The sequence below is a fragment of the Buceros rhinoceros genome, unplaced genomic scaffold, assembly GCF_000710305.1.
Source record: "Buceros rhinoceros silvestris isolate BGI_N320 unplaced genomic scaffold, ASM71030v1 scaffold4014, whole genome shotgun sequence".
Lineage (NCBI taxonomy): Eukaryota > Metazoa > Chordata > Aves > Bucerotiformes > Bucerotidae > Buceros > Buceros rhinoceros.
In genome coordinates, this window is record NW_010406476.1 from 83,884 (window position 1) to 106,297 (window position 22,414).

Below are 22,414 nucleotides of genomic sequence, written 5' to 3' on the forward strand. Positions count from 1 at the left end.
GCAATCAGAAGCCTGGATTTAGAGTTTCTCCCAATCATTAAATGTTTCCCTGGATGATGTAGGAAAGGTCTTCCTGGGAACGCTGTGTGTGTGATGTTCCCGGTACAAGGTGGATGTCTAGGAAATGGCAAGTGGTTCCTAACAGTGATCCCTTGTCTCATTCTTACTTGGAGATACCTAACTCCACCTTCCCACCAATCCTTTCAGCATGCCACACGTCCCTTAGCTGAAGCTGTGCTCTTACATCTTCCTTGCCGTTCTCTTTCCTGCAACTAGGTCATTGTTGTCTGTAGACCCTCTGGCAAGAGTGCCTGTTCTTCTGACCCAGCACTGACAGCGCTCAGCTCCATGTCAAACAGACAACATGGACAGAAATACGTCAGCAGAAGAGTGCTCTAAGTCCACCTAAAGGGGCTCTCCAGCTTGCTGAGAACCTAACGCATTAAGAGACCGACGTTTTTTCCTAGGAAAGGCGCAGACAGTGGCAGTGACTTTAAAAGGCTCCTACCAAAGAGATGCAATTCAAGCTGGCACAGCTCACTTTTCAGAAGCACCTGGGGACCAGGCAGCAGCAACTCTCCCTTCCCTCCTTCCTTGATTAACTCATGAGACCAAGAGCTGGGAGAGAGGAACACCCTGTCCATCTTACCAGAAGATGAAAAGGAATTTTAGTAGAAAGCGGGCTTCAGACAGAGCTCCAGCATAACTGTCAGTGACAAAGGACAGTCCATGCCTTGGGTGAAAAGACTTCAGTATGATGGAAACCGGCTAAATGATCAGATCAGTTATGCAGCCAATATTATTTCCGATGTTATTGTAGAACCCAGACTATAATTCATCCCCATGTAGGATTCTGCCTCCCCGACGTAGAAAAACATCTTGTTCAGCTCAATGCAGTGATGTGATATGAGAGTCTAGAAGGACAGGGGAGGGGTTTTGGTTCCTGGTCTCATATGCATTAAAGAAACAGCCAACGGTCCTCTTGATTTTTACATTTGCTATTTCATTAATTTCCTTTGCAAAAATAATTTATGGAGAGGCCAGTCATTTTCGCAGTCCCCAGAGCAGCATGCAGGCGCCCTCACCAGAGAATTACAAATATATAAAGTAATTCAATATGACTGACTGAGTGAGAATGATTGAATATGAGCGAATATTTTCTTTTTATTATTAGGGAAGCAAACAAGAGCAAACTCTTCCCATGCACAACTTCAGGTATATTCAGTTGAAAAGTTCCTTTTTGCTTCGGAATTGCTATTACATCACAGGAGCCTTGATTTAGGTGTCTGCAGCAAACAGAAGCTTCAGCATTGCTGATCTAGAGGAGGGGGATGTTTTCTTCCTAGCCAACAACTATTCTCTTTCATCCAGACAAGCACAGTCACAGATGCAATTGATAAGTGAAAAGCTTTTGATAAGCTTTTGTCAAAAACTGAGACCAGCTAAAGGCAGAATATGTTCACCAAAATCTGGCAATCTGGGAAGCTCATTATGGATAATAGTGAATGACTGTTCTTCATTGTGCAGTTCCTCCCTGCTGGAAAGTTCAGAAGGAAAGCAGACAATGAATGATATACTGTGCCATAAAAGTAAGTGCCAGATGAAAATGCAGCCAGAGATAAAGGAGGTTTTGGGGGAATGGCAGGCATTTTTAAAAGGAATTCTAGCTTGTGTGCATGGGCCTGAGCTTGTATGTGTGCATCTCAACTGTGTGCTAAAGTAACTCTGCAACTGGATTACTGAAGAGATATATATCATGACACTTGTATAAGATGCACAGTCACTGTGAGAGCACTAAATAACAACATGCTTTCCTATAAATACCTCAAATCCCCAAGGAAAAAACCTCCTCAAAGGACAGGATTGAATTCAGCTATTAAAGTACATCCAGTTCTGTTTGGATTGTAATTGGACTTCATAGCAGTTACGTCCGGAGGCTGAATTTGTCTTTTAGGAAACAGTATTGCCTCAAAGTAAATTTGTCGCAACAGTTTGGCATTCGAATAAAGAGTGTCATTTCTAAAGGCCCGTATGCCTTGTAGGAACCACTGAAGTGCTCTGGCTGAAGCCCACGAGTCACTAGGGGCAACGGAATACTCAGAATTTTTGAGAATTGATCTATATGTTAGTTGCCCATGCTGGAATTTAGGAGTCAACTCTTAAACTGTCTTGCTGCCTCGTGCAAATACATCTATATGTATGTATTTTCATTTACTTCTTTACTTTTTTTTTAAATCTTTGTGACATGATGAATGGTGAATGTCAGAATCACAGGGTGATGGAGGTGGGAAGGGATCTCTAGAGGTCAATTGGTCCTACCCCACTGCTCACCCGAGAGCCAGATGCTCAGGACTGTGTCCAGATGGCTTTTAAATGTCTCCAAGAATGGAGACTCCCCAGCCTCTCTGGGCAACCTGTGCCAGCACTTGGTCACCCTTAGTAAAAAAGTGTTTCCTGCTGTTCATGAGGGAACCTTCTGTGTGTTAGTTTGTGCCCATTGCCTCTGGTCCTGTGCCTGGGTACCAGTGAAAAGAGCCTGGCTGAGTCCTCTTTGCACCCTCCTTTCAAGTATTTGTGCACATTGATAAAATCCCCCCAAGCCTTCTCTTCCCCAGGCTGAACAGCCCTCGCTCTCTCAGCCTTTCCTCACAGGAGAGATGCTCCAGTCCCTTCATCATGTTTATGGCACTGTCTCCAGTATACGTCCATGTCTTGTACTGAGGAGCTCACAATGGGACCAAGACTCCAGGTGTGGCCTCACAATGGCTGAGTGGAGGGGAAGGATCACCTCCCACTACCTGCTGCCAATACTTTGTCTAATGCAGCCCAGAATATCATCGGCCTTCTTTGCTGCAAGGGCACATTATTGGCTCATGTTCTACTTGATGTCCACCAGGACCCCCAGTACCCTTTCTGCCAAGCTGTTTTCCAGCTGGGTGGCCCTCACCATATACTTGTTCCTAGGATTGTTCCTTCCCAAGTCAGGACCTTGCATTTCTCCTTGCTGAACTTCATGAGGTTCCTGTTGGCCCCTCAAGCTCCCTCCAGATGGCAGCATGACCCCCTGGCGTATCAGCCACTCCTCCCAGTTTGGTGTCAGCAGCAATCTTGGTGGCACACTCTGCCCCTGGTTGAGATCATTAATGAAGATGCTAAATGGAACTAGACCCAGTTTTGACCCCTAGGGTGCACTACTAGTTACCATCCTCCAATTAGACTTTAGACTACTGATCACCACTCCCTGGACCTGGCCCTTCATCCAGGCTTCAGTCCAGCTCATTGTCTGCTCCTCCAGCCCTTACACCAATAACTTCTCTATGAGGATCTCACGGGATCCGGTGTCAAAGGCCTTAGTGAAGTCCAGGTAGACAATAACTGCTGCTCTCCCCTCAGCTACCAGGCCAGTCACTTCATTCTAGAAGTTTATCAAGTCAGCCATTCTGACCAATCATGATGATTTTCTTACCCTTGCTGTGCCTGTAAAGGGTTCCCTTCTCAGGGATCAAAGTGTAGTTCCCTTCTTGAAAAGAGGAGTGACATTTGCTTTCCTCCAGTCTTCGGGCACTTATCCCAGTCATCGTGATCAACCAAAGATTATTGAGTGTGTCCTTGTAACGACATTTGCCAGCTCCCTCAGCACTTGTGAGTGCATCCCATAAGGCCTCATGGACTCACATAAATCTGGTTTGCTTAAGTATTCCCTGACCTGTTATTCTTTCACAGAAGGGACATCATCCTTGCTCCAGCCTTTCCCCCTCATCTCCAGGACCTGGGATTCCCGAAGGACAGTCTTGCTAGTAAAGCCTGAGGCAAAGGCGGCATTCAGTCCCTCAGCCTCTTCCATGTTCTGCGTACTCAGCCCCCTGGCCCATCCAGCACAGAGCCTACACATTCCCTAGTCATCCTTTCGTTACCGGTGTACATACAGAAACCCTCCTTGTTGTCTTTGATGTTCCTGGTCAGACTCAATTCCATTTGGGCTTTACCTTTCCTAACTTGGTCCCTGGATGCTCAGACAATGCTTCTGTATTCCTCTCAGGTTCCCCATCCTCACTTCCACACTCTGTACGCTTCATTTTTGGCTAGGAGGTCTTTGTTCATACATGTAGACCTTCTGGCATTTTTGCCTCCCTCCTTATTTGTTGGGATGGAATTTTCTCGAGCTTGGAGCAGGTGATCCTTGAATATTAAGGAGCTCTCTTAGGCCTCTTTTCCCTCCAGGGCCTCACCCCTTATCTTCCAAGAAGATATCTGAGGAGGCCAAAGTTTCCTTATCAAGTGTGAGCTTGCTTTTCACCCTCCTCCCTGCCCTTATGCTCCTAAACTCCACCTTCTCATGCTTACTGCAACCAAAGACACCTTTGACCTTCACATCCCCAACAAGCCCCTCCTTGTTGGTGAGCAGGAGGTGTCATCTTTCCTCACTGGCTCCTCTATTCCTTGCAGGAATAAGTTGTTGGTAACGGACTTCAGGAACCTCCTGGATGGCTTATGTCCTGCTGTGTTGTCCCTCCAGCAGATATTGGGGTGCTTGGAAGCCCCCATGATGATCAGGGCCTGCTCATATCTGTCTGTAGAGGGCCTCATCCACTTGTTCTTCCTGGTCAGGTGGCCTAGAGCAGACACCCACTATAACATCACCTTGATCTCTCCTCTCTTTAATCCTAACCTGTAAACTCTCAGCTGGCTCCTCATCCATCCTCAGACAGAGCTCCGTGCAATCCAGCTGCTCTCTTACGTAAAGGGCAATTCCCGGCTCATCTCCTCTGTCTGTTCTTCCCAATGAACTTGTATCCCTGCACTGCAACACTCCAGCCACAGCAGCCATGCTACTACATCTTGGTCATCCTTCTCCTCACATCGTTTTCCCTCGCTAGCAGGTTTTGTTATTGTATTGCAGACAAGAAATGAAACGAATACGAGCATTTGCTGTTGTTTCCCATTTTACTAAACTCTGTGGAATCACAGAATACCAGGTTGGTGTAGGATCATCTGGTCCAACCTTTCTTGGGAAAACTTGGAAGCCCCCATGATGATCAGGGCCTGCTCATATCTGTCTGTAGAGGGCCTCATCCACTTGTTCTTCCTGGTCAGGTGGCCTAGAGCAGACACCCACTATAACATCACCTTGATCTCTCCTCTCTTTAATCCTAACCTGTAAACTCTCAGCTGGCTCCTCATCCATCCTCAGACAGAGCTCCGTGCAATCCAGCTGCTCTCTTACGTAAAGGGCAATTCCCGGCTCATCTCCTCTGTCTGTTCTTCCCAATGAACTTGTATCCCTGCACTGCAACACTCCAGCCACAGCAGCCATGCTACTACATCTTGGTCATCCTTCTCCTCACATCGTTTTCCCTCGCTAGCAGGTTTTGTTATTGTATTGCAGACAAGAAATGAAACGAATACGAGCATTTGCTGTTGTTTCCCATTTTACTAAACTCTGTGGAATCACAGAATACCAGGTTGGTGTAGGATCATCTGGTCCAACCTTTCTTGGGAAAAGCACAGTCTGGATAAGACAGCCCAGCACCCCTTCCAGCCAAATCTTAAAAGTGTCCAATGTTGGAGACTACATCGCTTCCCTGGGAAGATTATTCCAATGGCTGGTTGTCCTTGCTGTGAAAAATGTTCGTCTTGTGCCTAACTGGAATTCTGCCTCTGACTAGCTGTGTCCCTTTGTAATGCTCTGTTCACATTCTTAAAGCTGTGGGCAACAAAAATCACTTTTCTAAAGATTAGAGGAATGCATTACTCTGACTGGAAAGGCTAGTCCTGGAAAGATATTGCAGGGTGACTCATAAGTCATGTTATGTAGGACACGAGAAGAAGATATTAAAAGTGAAGGCCTCTTATTTCAATTAAGCGTAGTCATTTCTCACGTATTATATAGGATTTGTCAAGCTGGGGCACGGAATTGGTCCAACGATCACATATAAAATACTATGTAGTACATGAGAAATAAATCCTGGTGAGTAGCCCGATCTTTCAAAGCTGTTAGGGCTTGTTATATCAAGGACAGGTAACGGCTTAAGAGTGGCAGAGAGGCATGCCTGAAAAGGTAAGAAAAGCACCTTGGGACTCCAGCACAAGACAGATATAGCTCCTCTCTTTGCAGCCCCCCTTCCTTTAAATTGTGAGCAAGAAGAGAGGTGGGGACATCCCCCCAGGTGCCAGCCAGACTCCTCTCCCAGAACAGGTGACAAATGCTGAAACAGGAGCAAGAGGCCGCTTTTGACAGTTTGCAGCCAAGCAAATTCCCTAATGAGTTACTGAAGTTGTGACCTAATTAACCACATCTTTTGCACCTTGCCTTCCCTCCTGTACAACTGGGAATTGGGGACGGAAAGGTCGCATTTCACCACTTGCCTTTGAGGCACCCCATCCCCCTGTACATCCTCCCGGCTGCCGACAGTGCAGCGTGGAGCCAGGAAGAGAGCAGGAGTGGCAGCAAGGTCAGACACGTTGCCTGGCAGGAGACACTGGGCTTCCCGAGAGAGAAACAAGACAGACTCATCTTTCCCAATTTATTTTTCAGCCGTTTGTCATACTACCAAAAGGCAACCGCACCAATAAGCCTCATAAAGAGGGACAAGCTTTGCCTTGGTCTAGAGCTCCACACTATGATATAGTGGCAATTTGTTCGCCGCAGTGTGTAGTTCTGCTCTGGGTCTGTAGTTTAACACAATGCCTCCTCATCACTCTGGCACGTAACTCTCTTCGGGGACACACAGTTCACCTGGGGTACTGGGTTCTGAGTTTGTCCCCCTGGCCTGACAGCACCGACAGGACTATTTAATTCAATTCTGATTGCCTTGGCCCCACACAAGCGGCCATCATTCTCCTAATGACCAGCAACGTTTCACTTTTTCTTATTCTGACGACCTGGCAAACAAAACAGGCCACAATGCCTCAAAAGGAAATAAAATCCTTGAGCGTGACTGCATTTTATGTTCTTTATTTGTTTTATACTATGAAAAATGGACACATTTCAGCACAGAAGAGAAAGGGTCAACAAAGACCCAGGCTTATCTTTTCAAAGTGATTGGGCTGAGTGATAAGCTTTATGCATTAGGACATGGAGGATCTGCTTAGGCATATATTAATGTGCATTTGCCTAAGTTGCTTACAAGGAAGCAATCAAGCATACAGGGTTAGATACTGCAATTAATTTCAGAAAATATAAGTGTTCAGGGCATTCGCTCTTCCTCCTCTCCCCTCTCCTTCCCCCCTTTAAAGCCTTATGTCAGTTACAGCCCATGATTCGTGTCTACACAGAAGGTACAAATGATCCTGCCTAAAAATGCCAGCAATTTGCAAGATAGGTAGATAGAAATCTTTGGATAAGATACAAGAAATACCTGCTGTTCCGAGTTCTGACCATTTTCCATCACCAGTGGTCTAGCAACTTGCCATCCAGCTGGTTTTCAGTAGAGTGCTTGACTGTCTGACATCCCACCTCTCCAAGACACACACTTGTTTTTGTGTTGCCCAATTTGTTGCACTGATTCATAGTATTTAGCAGAAAATACATCTTAAATCTGCTTCCACCAGCAATACTATCCATGTATTCAATACATTATCATTTTAAACCCACACGGAGACCTGTTTAATATAAGTTTGCATAATCATTTCATCATACGTAACTCCTAGGCTACCAGGAGAGTAAACATTGTCAGCATGTACCTTCCGAGGGCCGGTGTTCTTCAGCTCAAAGACATCCATAGTGTAGTTGACTCTGCGACCATAGTGGTCAAACTGAACATTTCCTGTCAAACCTTGTATTCGAACCTACGATTGGAAGAAAAAGCATCAGGAAGATCCAGCCTTATACCCTTTACTCCAAATGTCACAGAGCAGTGAAAGTTACCCTGGCTATGTCCTCAGATCACCATAACAACACTACTCCAGAACAGGCAGGCTATTTTCCCTTTGTATTCCCTTTTCCTGTCAAACCAGGCTCAAAATAGGCTTTAATATGCCTAGCCCTTAGTATCTAAGAGCTGACAAAGACACACAGTGGACTCTCTCTTCTTTCATGCTGTGCAACTCAACACTTTACAGCTTCAGGTCCTAAACAGAAGTACATTTTTTACCATTGTCACCACTGCTGCAGAATATTTTGGATCACACGAAGAAAACCTGAAGGATGTTCAGCCTGAGCTCATATATCTTTTTTGCTTACACTCTGGTGGATTAAATGTAGTGTAACTGACTATATATTGCTAGATATGTAAGTGAGTATATAGTGTAGTATTAAACTGAGTATATATTGCTCATCAAAGTACTCTTGACAACAACCTGGGCCCCAGCAAAGCAACTGACTATCACAGAAGATGGGTGACATGCATAGAGCTTGAAAAGAGTGTTTCCAAAGCCTCGGAGTGGAGAAGGGCAGATGCAAAGCCGCAAGACTGGCTGTGGCAGTTTTCCGCCACCCGGTCTCAGCTGAAACCAGAACTCTGTTTTTTTTTCTTTCAGTGTTTTACTGCCTCACTGGAGGATACCCAAACCGTGGTCCTATCCCAAAGAAGCCATGGCCGCATTGCTGCTGGCTTTGATTGTATCGGGATATGGTCATTGAAGCCTCTGTGGCCGGATTCAGAGGCTCACGCTGTCCGTTCAACACAGAAGCCTGACTTCATGCCTCTCACAATTGTTACAGATCTGTTCATCTGCATGGAGTACGTGAAGCATACAAAATGCTTTATTTCGATCCCTGGGAGTCAGGATGTGGATTTAAACCACTTACTTCTCCCCTCTGTCCATTTCTATCTCTGCTGATTTTCCTCCAGGACTGAAACCTTGGCTTCCAGGCACAGAACTGCCAGCTCTGTCAGCAGTCACTTCTCAGCGGTTTCTCCTGAGTGGAGCCTGCTCATTTGCAATGATTTAAATTCTACTGCTGCATTTTTATTTTCTTACTGTCCCATTCAAAAGAAAGGCTAACTCATCTTGACAGAGATCTGGAACATTCTAGGCATCCATATTCATCAGGAATTGAAAATCCTGACATCAGAGAACAATAGCTCGGCGTTTTTTCTTTCTAAAGAAAAAAAATGCTACCTATGTGATTTTCTTGGGAGAAATCTACTTTTATTCAAGATGACAGAAACATATTTGAAAGGTTACATTATGTAGCTATACTTTTTTCCTTAAATGACAATATCTGATACACCCAGGTTATATGCAAAAGCAAAAGACGAGATCACCAGTTCAGTGGAGGAAGTCCCAACTATCTTCATAGAAATAATAGTAGTTTCAAATAGTAGCAGCTCCCCTCTGCCTTCATTCTAAGTTATAAACCAGAACAACCAGAACAGCCCCAGTTGTTTCCAAATGGCAACTGGAAACTAAATCTCTCCTCCCCCATTACTACCATCACGTATAATAACTTCCAAATCATATAGTGTACAACTAGTATCTAATATTTGAAAAGACCATCAGAATAAAGCCTATCCTTACCTGTTTTAATGTCCTCTCCATATCAATTCCTTGACCCCATGGGGCTGCAGGGTTAGCAAGACAATCACCAGCATTTCCTCTCCTTGAAATATCAATTTTCTGTCTTCTAAGATTACGGAAAGTTTCTGCCATCACAAGTACTCCATCATATGTTAATGCAGATGTATACTAAATAGATGGACAAGCACATCACTTTAGAGTTAGCATGTCTTCAAAAAAATGAGCTGTCTCAGATATTTCTAGTTTGATTCATTATGCAGCAGTTTCTACACCTTCATTTAGGAAAAAAACCTCTCCTCAAAATCAAAAGCAATTTTGTCTAAGGAACAAATGCAGAACTGAGAAGAGCACATTTCAGTAACTCCAGCTTTAAAACTAGTTTTCTCAAGGGTAGAGAAATCTCCCTCTGAAGAATTACTAAATGAAACAAATTAAACTGGAGATATTCAAGTCCTAATTTTGTTTTCCAGTTGTCTTATACATCAGTTGCTCACCCAACTTACTCAAAAGAAAAGAAAGAAACAGTAACTCACTGAGAAAATATAACTGAAAAAATGCAGGGGTATTGAGCAGGTATCCAGGCTTTTGGAATTGTTAAGAATGATCAAGGGTATGTTCTTCCTGTTGGAAAACCTATGTTGACTCTCTGAATGACACCAGGCACTGAACAGTTTGTGTTTCTACACTAACTGCAGTAGCTGCTTTAGGTTGAGAACATGCCGAATGACATGGGTACAACAAGCCTTCCACAGACGTCAGCTAGGAGCCACAAAAACCAAGAGGCATTTTCTCAGCATGGTCCTCTGATGAACATTCTGCACCAGAAGTTGTTCACATAGCCAGGGCTGCTACTGACATGCCCGGTAACTTCCAAAATTTAAATTCAGTCTAATTTCCTAAATTCCCTAAGACACGGTTGGTTTCTACATTCTCAAATTTTGGTTATCCATAGGCGAATTGTGAGTGATTCAGATTAATCATGCTGACTTCTCAGAAGGAGGCAGCACAATCCCGTTCATGTGGCAAGGAGTCCTACGGACTAATTTGTTCCTGTTACCAGTACTTGAAGATGTCTGTGCTCCATAGCCCACACCATCCTTGTTTGGTTGGCTTTTTTCCTCCAGAGCACAGATTTCTTGAATAATTCACCAAATTACGTAGCTATGCTTTATATTATCCATGTTGATATTTTCTCTAGGCTTTGCCAACCTACTGTTCTCCCAGCCAAGGGAGAGCTGATAGCTGATCTTTGCACAGTGCCCAGCAGAAGTTTCAGCTAGTTCTGATACGTGTTAGTCCATATAATAACAGAAGTATTTTAATGAAGTCATATTTATAGCTATGCTGTGATTTGCCTGCCAAGAAAATTATAGATGAGAGAATTATTTCGTTACCCATCTGTGAGGGATTAGGATAGAGGAACACTGGGATGTAATTTCACTGTATGATCATGACTGAAAGTGATTACTACACCAGGTTTTGAGGTGGATAGAATTTCCAGAGGAAACTCCAAATGAAAATTTAAGGGTAGTAAATTTACAATTGCTGTTACACTTAATTTATAGACTAATTCAGCTGTCAGGAAAGCTCTGCTCTCTAAGTTAATCTAGATAATTAGACTAATTCATGTAAAATTGGTTGAAATCAAGTTGTCAGTTAAGCATTTGACCTTTAATTCTTGTCAGTGAAGGGGTGAAGTTGGAAAGTAAGTGACAAAGGACGTTAAAGTACATCAGTGAAATGTGTTTCTATCACACAGACATAAGGATAGTTGTAATTAGTTGCCAGCAAGATCAACTCCCTTCTCTTCTGCCTAAATATTAAGGTCTTCATTCATATATTCAATGGTGTTAATCAGAAATTAGAACACTTCAGTGGTATCTTTGGTAGCACTTCAGATCAGCCAGTACCTTTGGGGGGGTCTCAGATCCTGGGTATTCTCTCTGGTCCAGCTTCTTCCAGCGCTGCATCAGCTTAGTTACCATCGGGGTACTGAAATCCACTAGCTGAAATCCAGTCACATTGGCTCCTCCATGCATAAACCTCTCCAGAGAAATATCTTTGAACCCCTAGAAAATCAATTTAACATTTTGTTTGTCCATATACACCATCTGTTCTAGGTCAGCAAGGCAGCATAAAGAATGTACACTAGCAGGTTTTCATTAGAAGCCAAGACTTAAAACCAGAGCATAATGCTGAAGTTTTGTTGATAATTTCCATTTGTGTAATAAAAAATGAAGAAAAACCAACAAATAAATTTCCCATGTTATTGCTAGGTGGTCTTGACAGCTAAGCAACACATTGCTGGGAATAGCAGATAGTTTTTGAAGAAATGCCTTGGGAGAATTAACTGAAAAATGCCTGCAGAATATTAAAGCCTTAATCCAATTTCCATCAAAGTTGGCAGATTCAAAATAGGGCTATACTAGTGCTTTAACCAATATACACCTGTTTCTTTGCATGTTTGCAAATTGAACAGCACTATTCTGTAAACACATTTATTCCCGGATTCACTGCTGAGGCTGAAGGTGCCTGAGGTAACACAGCAGACATTAGAAGGCAGAGATGATGACTGAGGATCTCATTGTCAGTGCAAGGAAAACATAATATCAGCATCACACTTGTGTGAAATAGGATGGTGGTAGCTCTCAGATCTGCTATATATTGAAAGCCTAGAACGACCACCAACATCGAAAGAAAAAATACACTTCCTGATTCGTTAGTTTCTCCAGCTAATCCGTTCAACACATATGAAGGCAATCTTTTTAGTAAAATTCGCCTTTAGAGACATAACTGAACTTCAAGAAACTGTACAATGCAATCTGCTAAAGCAAGCTAAGAGGCAGGCATGAATCTTTCTGTTCCTTTCCTAGCTCCTGTGTTTAATGCTAGCTCAGAGGTATCTTTTATTCTTTTAAATGACTCTGATTGGCATTTATCAGTGCAACTAGAAGTGCATTATCACTCTTAACTCAAATAGAAAGGTTTAGAAAAAAGAAATGTGTGGTATTGACCCAATATCCCAGGGGAAAAACCCTAAGGACAGAGATTTGATGCAGGTCCTAAAGCATGCTGACAGTAACTATAAAAGGTGATGCATCAGGAAGTCATATTACCCGCGTTATTGAACAGCCAGGAGACAGCAATATGTGCCCCTGCTGAAGCAGATGGGTAGATGTGTCTGTCTCCACTGTATATCCCACTAGCAGTTCACTACAACATCTGGTTCCTTGTTTACAGAAACTATTTTGCATGGGAAAAGTTACTTTGGGAACTATAAATTTGTAATGCTGAAAATCTAATTTGTAAGACCTAGGAGAATAGACATGTCTCATCTACAACGCCTAAGGTCTTAAAAATAGTTTGAAGTGATCTTAAGGTACAAGTACAGCAAAGCACAATAAAGTATTTTATGTCAACTGAAATTCCTTGAGGACGAGTAAAAAGAAAACAATTTAAAGTGTACTGTGTCCTACATTCACTGTGCTTTGCCAGGCAGGTATTTTGGCTTAGAGTGTGTTATTTTAATAGTAAAATGTTGCACTTACTCTCTGTTTGCCCTCTTCCGAGCATTAGCTGTGTGAATGTGCAGTTTAGACTTAGAGTGAAAATACTGAACTAGTAATTTTGACTGGAAATAGCTGACCTGACAGCAAAGTGAATATTCCCCGGAGAATGTAGAAAAGTTACCTTGAGAATTGTTGTCTTGCTAATATTAAAAAGATGAGTCAAAAATCATAGTGTACTTCTGTAAATTCTAATTCACCCACGAGATACACTTAGCAGTCCTTTATGCTACATTGATTTTGATAAAATTTAAGAGGGTAACATTGTGCCCTTCTTGTCTAGATGGCTCTAACAACAAAACCAAGTTCTTTTACGCACCATTAAGAATGTATAATGCGCAACCACATATTAGTGACAAATGGCAAATGTTGTGCAAAGTGCTATAACTTCAAAGTAAAACTGAGCGTTTCACTTACCGAGCAGGGGAATAGTTCTAGAAAAGTATCTTACCAGGTTGGCAACAATATAATGGTATCCTTTAACATGCTTTCCCACGCTCACAATCTGTGGAAGAGAAAAAAGAAAGAAAAAAGGAAAAACAGTGTCATATTGTTTTCTCTAGGAAGACATTTTCATAACCAGATAGATATAAATTCTGCAATATGTAAGGTCAGTAATATAATGTTGAGTGTCTTTCTCCAATAAGGTAGCTATAACTTTCAGGTGCTTAATCATGGGAAAAAGTTAAAAGAAAAGTGAGTGAAGTAATGAACTGGTAATCCGAGTGTCTTCTGCATGATTGAAAATGTTACTGCAGTTCCTACTTTATCAAATGGAGCAATTATCTACAGCATACAAACTCAGAAGGAGGAGGTCACACATCAGCTAGAAAGCCTGCTTGCTGATGAACCTTTTCATTTTAAATAAGCACAGAATTTATGAATCAAACTGGGTTTTCACCTATTGGGATCAAAGCTGTTTGCCCTTGAGGTGATCAAGTACTATGAGAGTTATTCAGATCTTCGTAATGCTCTGGAGACTTTGGGAAAGTGATGCAAAAAGGGACCAACCATGATGTGCAGCCACTATAGTCCTGATACGGCACAATCAACAACAGGGTTTAGACAAAGACTATGTCCATCTGTGTCTTGTGTCAATACTATTGGCATTTCTATGATGGAATGTCTCTTATTTAATAAGCTGAAAATAAAAAACCAGAGTGAGAGTATTTTGTCACTAGAAAATGGTGTTATTGGTTTCATTGCAGATTAAAGCTGTTTTTACTAAAGAAACTAACAGTGATACCTGCAACACGCAGCTCTCATTTAATACCAGTAAAGAGTCCTTCTAACTCTTATTTACCATTAATTTAAAAAGAGTCTGCTTGGAGACATGAGGTTTTTTTCAACTCATATACTCATGACTGCAAAACATTTTAGCTTCCTTCCAAACGACTAAGTAAGATACAGCCAAAAGTTTTCCCCGTGGTGCAGGTTACTCCGTAAGTAATGGGTAACCTACAGCTCTGTCTCCTTCCCTGCTTTGAAGTCTTAGTGCTGGGCCCTGTCCTGACGAACTGGCGACTTCTTGCCTTTATGTTCCAGAGACAGAAGAGACGTTCACAAAGCCTTGCACCCCCTTTTCCCTGTGCAGTAAAAGGTAACTAACATCACATTTTGGAGACGAGAGACAAGTTGCTAAATGGACTAAATAATTTGGCCAAAACCACCCAAGGATCCAGGTTCTAAATCTGGATTAAGACTTTGAAATGCTCAATTCCTGGCTCTGTTGTTCCAGAAAGTCGATTTGCTTCTATAGCAAACTGGAAGGGAAAAATCGAAAGGACGTGGCATAAGCATCTTGTCAGAACTGTTTTAATTTCATTATTTCAAAGTAATAGAATAAACCATTTGCCTGTTACCCTTTTGTTCTTCTTGTTTCCCAACCTCTATTTCAGATTTATTGTCTGTAGCTAAAATGATTGAATTTAAAAGCAAAACATAAGCCAAAGTAACCCCAAAATACACTGCCCCTTTCCAAGCCATGACCACACTGTCACCTTTTGTATAAATAAATTGCTTATTTTGGGTTCAGTCAAACTGCCACTAAGATCAGTGATGAAATGCCATTGCTACCATTTTATTGCAGGGAGGCAGAGAGCAGGAGGGAGAAACCACACTTTTCCCTATCACCAACTCAACACACGTGAGGAGGGTACTGTCAAGCCATTTTTTGGCACTGAATGGAAAGGTTGAAATCTTTGCTGATTCAATGGCTTCAACTGGGATGGGATTCCTGACACCAATAACGCTTTTACATCTGTACTCCTTCAACCATACATGGCAACATGTTTGCCTCCCCTTTAGAGGGAAACTGATAAAGATTAAAAACTCACATTTTTAAACAATTACAGTATCACAGTTTGAATGTAAGTGAACTGACATGATTTAAGATGTACGTGACATGATGACTGTGTACCCAATCCTCAGCTTGGGCGAATCACTGTAGCTCCTTTTGAGCTCTTGGAAGTTGATGTAGCTTTGGCAATTAACACCCTTAGTGATCTGTTCCCTGGTTTGGTTCTGTAACACGGTTTGTGATGGTCATTGCAATGTATCAGTCAAATAAAACAATCACACAAAACCCCCGTAACCATTGAGGTTTATCAGATATATGTCCGTAGTTGCCATAGCCAACATGAGTAAATACTTCAGCTTTGCTTCTCTGTTTCTCCTAAGAAATGCACTACAGAATTGCTGGGATTTATGTAAAAAGATACAGACTCTCTTTTCTTTTAAATTGAATTTTTCAGTGTATTCTCTCAGAACTTGTTATCATCTAGTTGTCCTAACTTCCTCTATAGTCAGTGGAAAGAGCAGGCACTTTGAGGAAATGATTCATCTTATCCTAAAGCACATGTCTAAAATTAATTAGACAGCTTGTGCCCTGGAAGTGCATATTTTTCTGCAGTGACTAGAAAAAGAGTTGATGGTGATTAGTTCTGATGTGGACACCTACATTTTATATCTCTAATGTTAACTGAGATGAATTTCACCCTAAGAATGTTGATCATGCAGGCAGAGAATAGAAATGATGCTATAATGCTTGTATTTCCAACCAAGATTCAATACGATTCTGATTTTGAATTTAGAAATATTTATAGTTATTGATCACACACAGTTTGTAAAGAAGGAATTGCTTATGATTTCGGGAAAAAAGTGCCTGTTTAGTGAAACAGCTTTCTGTGAGCATCTCAAACTTTTGAATATCCAAAATATGCACAGAGTCACCTTTCTCTCTCAAATACTCAAAGCCACAGATTATCATCTATACAATAGGATATGAATTCTCGCTACAAGAAGAACCACCTTTCTCTACACTGTACTTCTGCACTGAGATAAATTGAGGCAATGAATTTGAGTCCTTCAGAACAAGAGGAATTCCTGACAGCCACTCAGTCTGGAATGCAAGCGCTCACACTTTTCTTCTCTATTCTTTACCTAGTAAGCAGTGAGTAGAGCTTTAACAGAGACGATACCTCAACTATTCCATACACATAACAGTAGGTATTGTCCTGAATCCCAAACTAAACAGATGATTGCTGGTGAGTGAGGGAAGAATATTTTTCTTCTATGCCAGAGGAGAGAAGACGGGGTGGTAAAGGATCCAGCAAATCTATTCTGACAGGGAAAACCAGGACTGAAATTTTGACAGGTTAGAGAGTGTTCCAGAAAGCCTTTGCTATAGAAGTTCATTAAGCCTAGGGGCACCTTAAAACCCCAGGTACTTCCTTGTGCCCCCCTAAATTCAGACTGAAGGGCCAAACTCAGTCAAAGTCCAAAGAGAGGGGAGGGTTTCATCACCTACCATGTATGTTAGCAAGTAGCATGGTTAGTAGGACAGGATCTGCATGGCAAAAGTGTTGGTGCTAAGGAGCTGGCATCCAACGCATGCATGTTTCAGGGGGTCTCTCTGGACTGTCTCTAAGCTTGTCACTAGCCTGAACTCACACTACACTTCAGGGGTGCTTCTGGGCACATCTTGTTTGGCACCATCCAAAAGAAAACGAATTCATGAGTCTGCCCTTGATGTGAAACAGAGGAGTTGGGAGATTCACTTCAAAAGGGCACGTTCCTGACACCAGCTAGGATGCTCCGTGTGCCTGTGAGCCCCGCTCTCTTTGACGGGCCCTGAGAATTCACAGGGCAGGGTGCAGATCCACACGTAGCACGAGGCTGAGCAGTGGGAACTGTCTTCATTTCAAAGGAGAGGCCCTGAAGAGAGGTCAACACCGCCACAGGCACCCACGTGTCTCTGCCCAGGGACTGGGACCCTCTGTATGTGTAACTGTCCCTTTCTTTGCTTCAGGATTCTTTGATTTAAAATTGTCCTCCAAATTTCTTCGCTTGCACCTTCTAAACATTTATTTTTGCTCTGTATTCCCATTCTGACTTCTTAAACACCACACCGATGTTGTAGCTGGCTGTTGTCACAGTGAGAGTTTAAGGTGACCTCAGCTTGCTCAGGGACATTTTGGAAAGAAGGTGTTGGGAAGGGTGAACTGATTTGTGCCTTCGCTGGGCAAGGATGAGAGCAGGGGAAAGCAGGATGCTGCAATGGCTTTTGTATAGGATTTGCATGTTATCATTCAATGACCAAGGTGGCAGCACCTAGAACTGGACTGCTTTTAAACTGCTGTTTGTAAAACTGAAAAAATTATGAAAAAATCAACACTGTTCTGAGGAATAATGAATAAGAATATACAATACATTCTGCTTACCAAATTACCATGAAGAGGAAAGACAACGAGAGCCATTCTGTGTATTATCCAGTAGTCTCACTCTTACTGAATACTTAATTTTGGTAAATACAACAGGATAGAATCAAAGAAAGTGAAATATTAAGGCCATTAGGCTGTCAAGGTTGTTTCAGAATCTAATGCAACTTTTTTCCCTCCAAATATCATTGTACACGTGAGTGTCTGCAGAAAGGTGAACTTTGAAAAAAAAATCAGCCTTAAGCTCTATTCGTGCTACTAAATGCATTTATGTGTAAGAAACTCAAAAGAGCATTGTGATAATTTTTAGTTGCTGATCTGCCATACTGCAATGAAGGAAATGCCTTATTCTGATTTCAGTGATTACAGTGATAATCAAAAGTAGCTAGAATTATACCACTGACTTTGAAGCGTGGTGAAAGCAGGGCCAGTGAGATTTCAATCCACCTCAGGCTTTAGAAACAACTCTGAACTTTCTGACTTTGCCATACAATACTGTTCTTTTCACTAAGCTGAACAATAGACTGGCCTAGGAAATTCCGAAACTATTCCACTATTAAAGAAGAGCTACCAGTGCCTGCTTTGATTCTTTTCTTTCTTTCTTTCTGTTTTTTTTTTTTTTTTTTTTTTTTTTTCCAAGGGGGGGGAAATTTCCCTGTTTTTTTTTTTTTTTTTTTTTTTTTTTTTTTTTTTTTTTTTTTTTTTTTTTTTTCCCAAGGAGTGGCAAGTTCACTGACTTTGATACAAACATTTCCAGACTCAACATCCAAACAGAGAATCAGGCCCCAGGTCGTCCCCTGATCTCTAGTACTATGAAAAGGATATTGCATATAACTCATTTTAAAAGAACGCTTAACTTCTAAAGCATGAAATGTTCCTCATTATGATTTCCGGAGGATGGAGGTCAGTACAGCTGGAGTGAAAAGGGGTTCTTTTCAGTTAAACCTCTTCAAAAGGTGATAGCTGTGCATTACCAATGGGACTTTAACAAAGGTTTTCCTCTTTGCTATTGTGTCACAATCCACCACCTTAAGAAAAAGAATACCTGCCATAAAACGAAGTCTGTCTAACACAATACAAAAAGTGTGGAGACTTGTTAAAGACCTAAGATTAAGACCTGACCTGTAATACTGTGGCAGAAATGGCGATGATATAAACCACAACTGAAATGGGATTTTAAACAATATCTGAAGCAAGGAAAAATCTTTGACAAAGCCATAGAAAAGGAATTGAGAAATAAGCTTAATTTTAACTGCTAGTGCTCGTGAAAGGGCGCTGTTGTTGGGGAAGGGGTGACCTGCTAACAGCCAAGAGCCACCAGAGAGGATGTGAGCCGACAAACAAAGCCCAAGTGGCTCCTTACAAATTGGCATTTCTTTCTTTCTTTGTTGTGAAGGCGGATGCTGAGCCGGCACAGCGGTGCACACAGGTGCCCCACGCAGGGCTGAGCAGAGGGGAGGGATGCCTCCCACACAGCCCCCGTGCCCACGACCGGCTGGCAGGGCAGAGCCCCGCGCTGCGCAGGCAGCTGCCAGGGGAGAAAACCTCGAGAGGTGGCGCAAAGGCCATTAACCAGTGTCCTGAGCGTGGCTGGTTGCTTTCTGCTGCTGCTAAAGTTGTTTGCATTCAAAGCCTTCTCCTGTGAACGGCTCTCTCAGAGCTAAATGGGATATGCAGGCTGGTAGGGAAAAGGGGGGCAAGGAAAGAGAGGAAGGGTGCAAGAATAGGGTCACTTTACAAATACCCCAAACCATTTGCATTCACCCTTTGACTTCTACTGCCTCTGTGTTCCTTCAGTAACTGAAATATCCTATTTCTCGAGTCCAAACCCTGTCGGTTGTGTGGTGCAGTGACAAAATGTGTTTTTATTACTGCGCAGTCTGGGACTATTATTGTGTGCAAAGTCCCAGCTGCTTCACAGAAAACAAGCCTGTGCAGAGAGCCCCTCCTGGCTCTGCAGGGTGAGGAAGACGCTGGTGGCAGTGCTGGCAGCTGGCTGCCTCAAGGAGAACTATCAGTTTGCACTGACATTACAGTGTTGCTTAGAAGCAACTCTGTAGTAGGGAAAAGAAGTATGGAGAGAAAGAAATGATGAGGAAAAGGCACTCTGTGAATCTCCCGACCTGCTGGGACTAAGGAGAGATAGCCAGAGAGCTGCTGTTATGCCCTCGAAGTAGACCAAGTCCAACAATGCTGCTACCAGTTCAAATCACTGTGTGCTGTGCACATATCAAATTCTTTGGCTAATGATTTGCTCCTGAGGTTCTTTGTGAGTGGAACTAAACCTGCATTTAATTCATGCAAATCAAAAAGATGCAGAGGAAGACTGGAGGCAGTGAGAGACGAGGCAAGTCCATGCCATTTCTAACTCACGGGGTGAAGAAATCCTCATTACATGTAAAACAAATGTGATCTCCTGATAAATACTTACCTGTGTTGTGCTAGTGATCCTTTGGGCCAATGCACTGCTGGAAAGCAGAAGAAATTGTGGACGAATGATTGAGCTAATACTCTGTTTAATTCAGGTATCCTGTTAATTTCTGCCTTCCTGCAAGTGTTATGGTGTAATTTAATAAAGTATTATGATTTAATTTATTATTATTATTATCTTAAATTAATTATGCCAGCGATCTCAATATCTTTTGCACAAATGCCAGTTGCTAGCTCCAGTTAATAGACACAAAGAAAATGAAGATGAGAAATAAAATGTTTTCAAACTCAGCAAAATTTACAACTTGTTCAATTCAGAAAAATTCAGCAGTCAAACATCTTCAGTTTTAGCACTCCTGTGGCAAAATATTAAGAGCAGACTAACAAGGAGTGGAATATGTCACCTTCTGTGCTTTTCTCCACTCATACATCTATTTACTTTCATTTTGACAGTAATAATAATAATAATCAATCTTGCTGTAACAGCCTGCTCCATTTTACCCATCAGAGAGATTTGGTTTTCAGTGCTAATACACACACGGTACTTTCCAGCTACATATCTCACGGTTCCTTAAAGCTGGGGGAGCTGATGTCGAACACCACATTGAAAAACTGAATGAATAACGGAAAACAGCTACGAACAGCATCCGAGACACTGTGCAGCTACTTCCCTATCATGGTTTTAATAAGTACTGCTGGCTATTATTAATTAAGAGTTTATTGGCTTGTAACTTTTACACTTTGCTACGTGACAGCTTTACACCCGTGTTTAATTTTTAATATTACAAAGTACAATGTACATTTTTTTCATTATTATGTATGAATGCAGCTGTGTACAGTGAAGCATTAAATGTATGCCAGATGCTGCATAGCAGTTTTCACCTCTGTGTTTAAAGGCAAATACAGCCCTAGATGAGCAGCAAGGCTTCATCTTGCTGTTACAGAGCACTGACAGAGCCGAGAAAAGTGGTGCCTGTCTACTGGGAAACATCCTATTTAGTTCTTACAGGCAGAGGAAGGCAGGGAGCAGGAAAAAAGTCTGCAATCAGTCTGTTTGGTAGACCAGGAGCCAGAGTGATTCACTGCAAAATTCAGAAGCAAATGCTCACAGGAGACATGTGGGAGATGTCTGACACACAGAGTGCTGAGGTTTGAACTTTGTTGGATGGAGATGGGTGGGAGCAGATAGAGCTGCTACAGTTGGAAAAAGAAAGAAAATCCCTTGCCATTCCTGCAGAAAGGAGAAACTTTTTTTTATCTGAACAGAGTCTTATGTATGTCCATGTGTTTTTGTATGCACCTGTGTGTACAAATATAGAAACAAACACTGCAAATGTTATTGTATCTGAAAAAGCCTGAGAAAACAGAAATTAGAAGTAGCAATATGTTCTTGCAAAAAGAAGTAAACAAAAAAGTCCTAGGCAAATTCAATTAGTTAGCTGGTGGTTTTCAGTTTGCTCTGCCACGCATTGCATGAAGGTCATTATGGAGACACAGTTACACTCTATTCCTAGAAAAATCTCCCAAGACAAGTATCCGAAATGAGGAAGGAGTAGCAAAGTATTTAGTAGCAGAGAATGAGGTACCAAAATACCGGAGGAGCACGTTGCCTGGCTTGGTGAAGAATTTTTTTAGATGTGGTCACTTAAAGCAGCACAGAGGTTGATCTGATCACCCTGGTACTCTTTCCTAGCTGTTTCTGATGCAAGCACACTACGGGTTTGCAAGAATCAATACAAGGCGATACACAGGTCACCCACTCCTAAGGTATTTTTATCTCAAGAGCTGCCTATAGGTGTGCAAACGGAGTAAAGGGAAACAAATGAGCTCATCTGTGTAGCTCTGTGCCTTACTTTGTGCCCTGAATCTCAGCCTGACTCAACAAACACAGCTGGACAGGATGAGGATACGCTGGATAGGAACAAGCTTTGCAGGAAAGATCCTGGAGGTTCTGGTAGACAAACTGACCATGAGCCAGTTGTGCACCCTCATAGCAAAGCAAGCCAAGAGCCCCTTGGGCTGCATTGTCAGCAGGTCGAGGGAGCCAATCCTGTCCCTCTGGTGAGGCACATCTGGAGTGCTGCGACCAGTGACAGGCTGCCCAGTACAAGAGAGACATGGGCACGCTAAGGCCAGTCCAGAGAAGGACCACAAAGGTGACCGAGGGCTTGAGGCACCTGCGATACAAGGAGAAGCTAAGCGAGCTGGGACTGTTCAGCCAATGGGACGGTGTAGGGA

General features: G+C 42.4%; 1 protein-coding gene across 2 annotated transcripts in view; it reads right to left on the reverse strand.

Annotated features, from left to right (window-relative positions):
• GRIA4 (glutamate receptor, ionotropic, AMPA 4) overlaps positions 1-22,414 on the reverse strand; it is a 93,460-nt gene that overhangs the window by 62,323 nt on the left and 8,723 nt on the right. For both annotated transcript variants that reach the window (XM_010134103.1, XM_010134101.1), the window contains exons 2-5: positions 13,480-13,533; positions 11,373-11,531; positions 9,463-9,630; positions 7,684-7,788 (exon numbers count right to left, since the gene is read on the reverse strand). In XM_010134103.1, the coding sequence (XP_010132405.1) occupies positions 7,684-7,788; positions 9,463-9,630; positions 11,373-11,531; positions 13,480-13,533 (486 nt within the window). The remainder of the gene's footprint in view (positions 1-7,683; positions 7,789-9,462; positions 9,631-11,372; positions 11,532-13,479; positions 13,534-22,414) is intronic.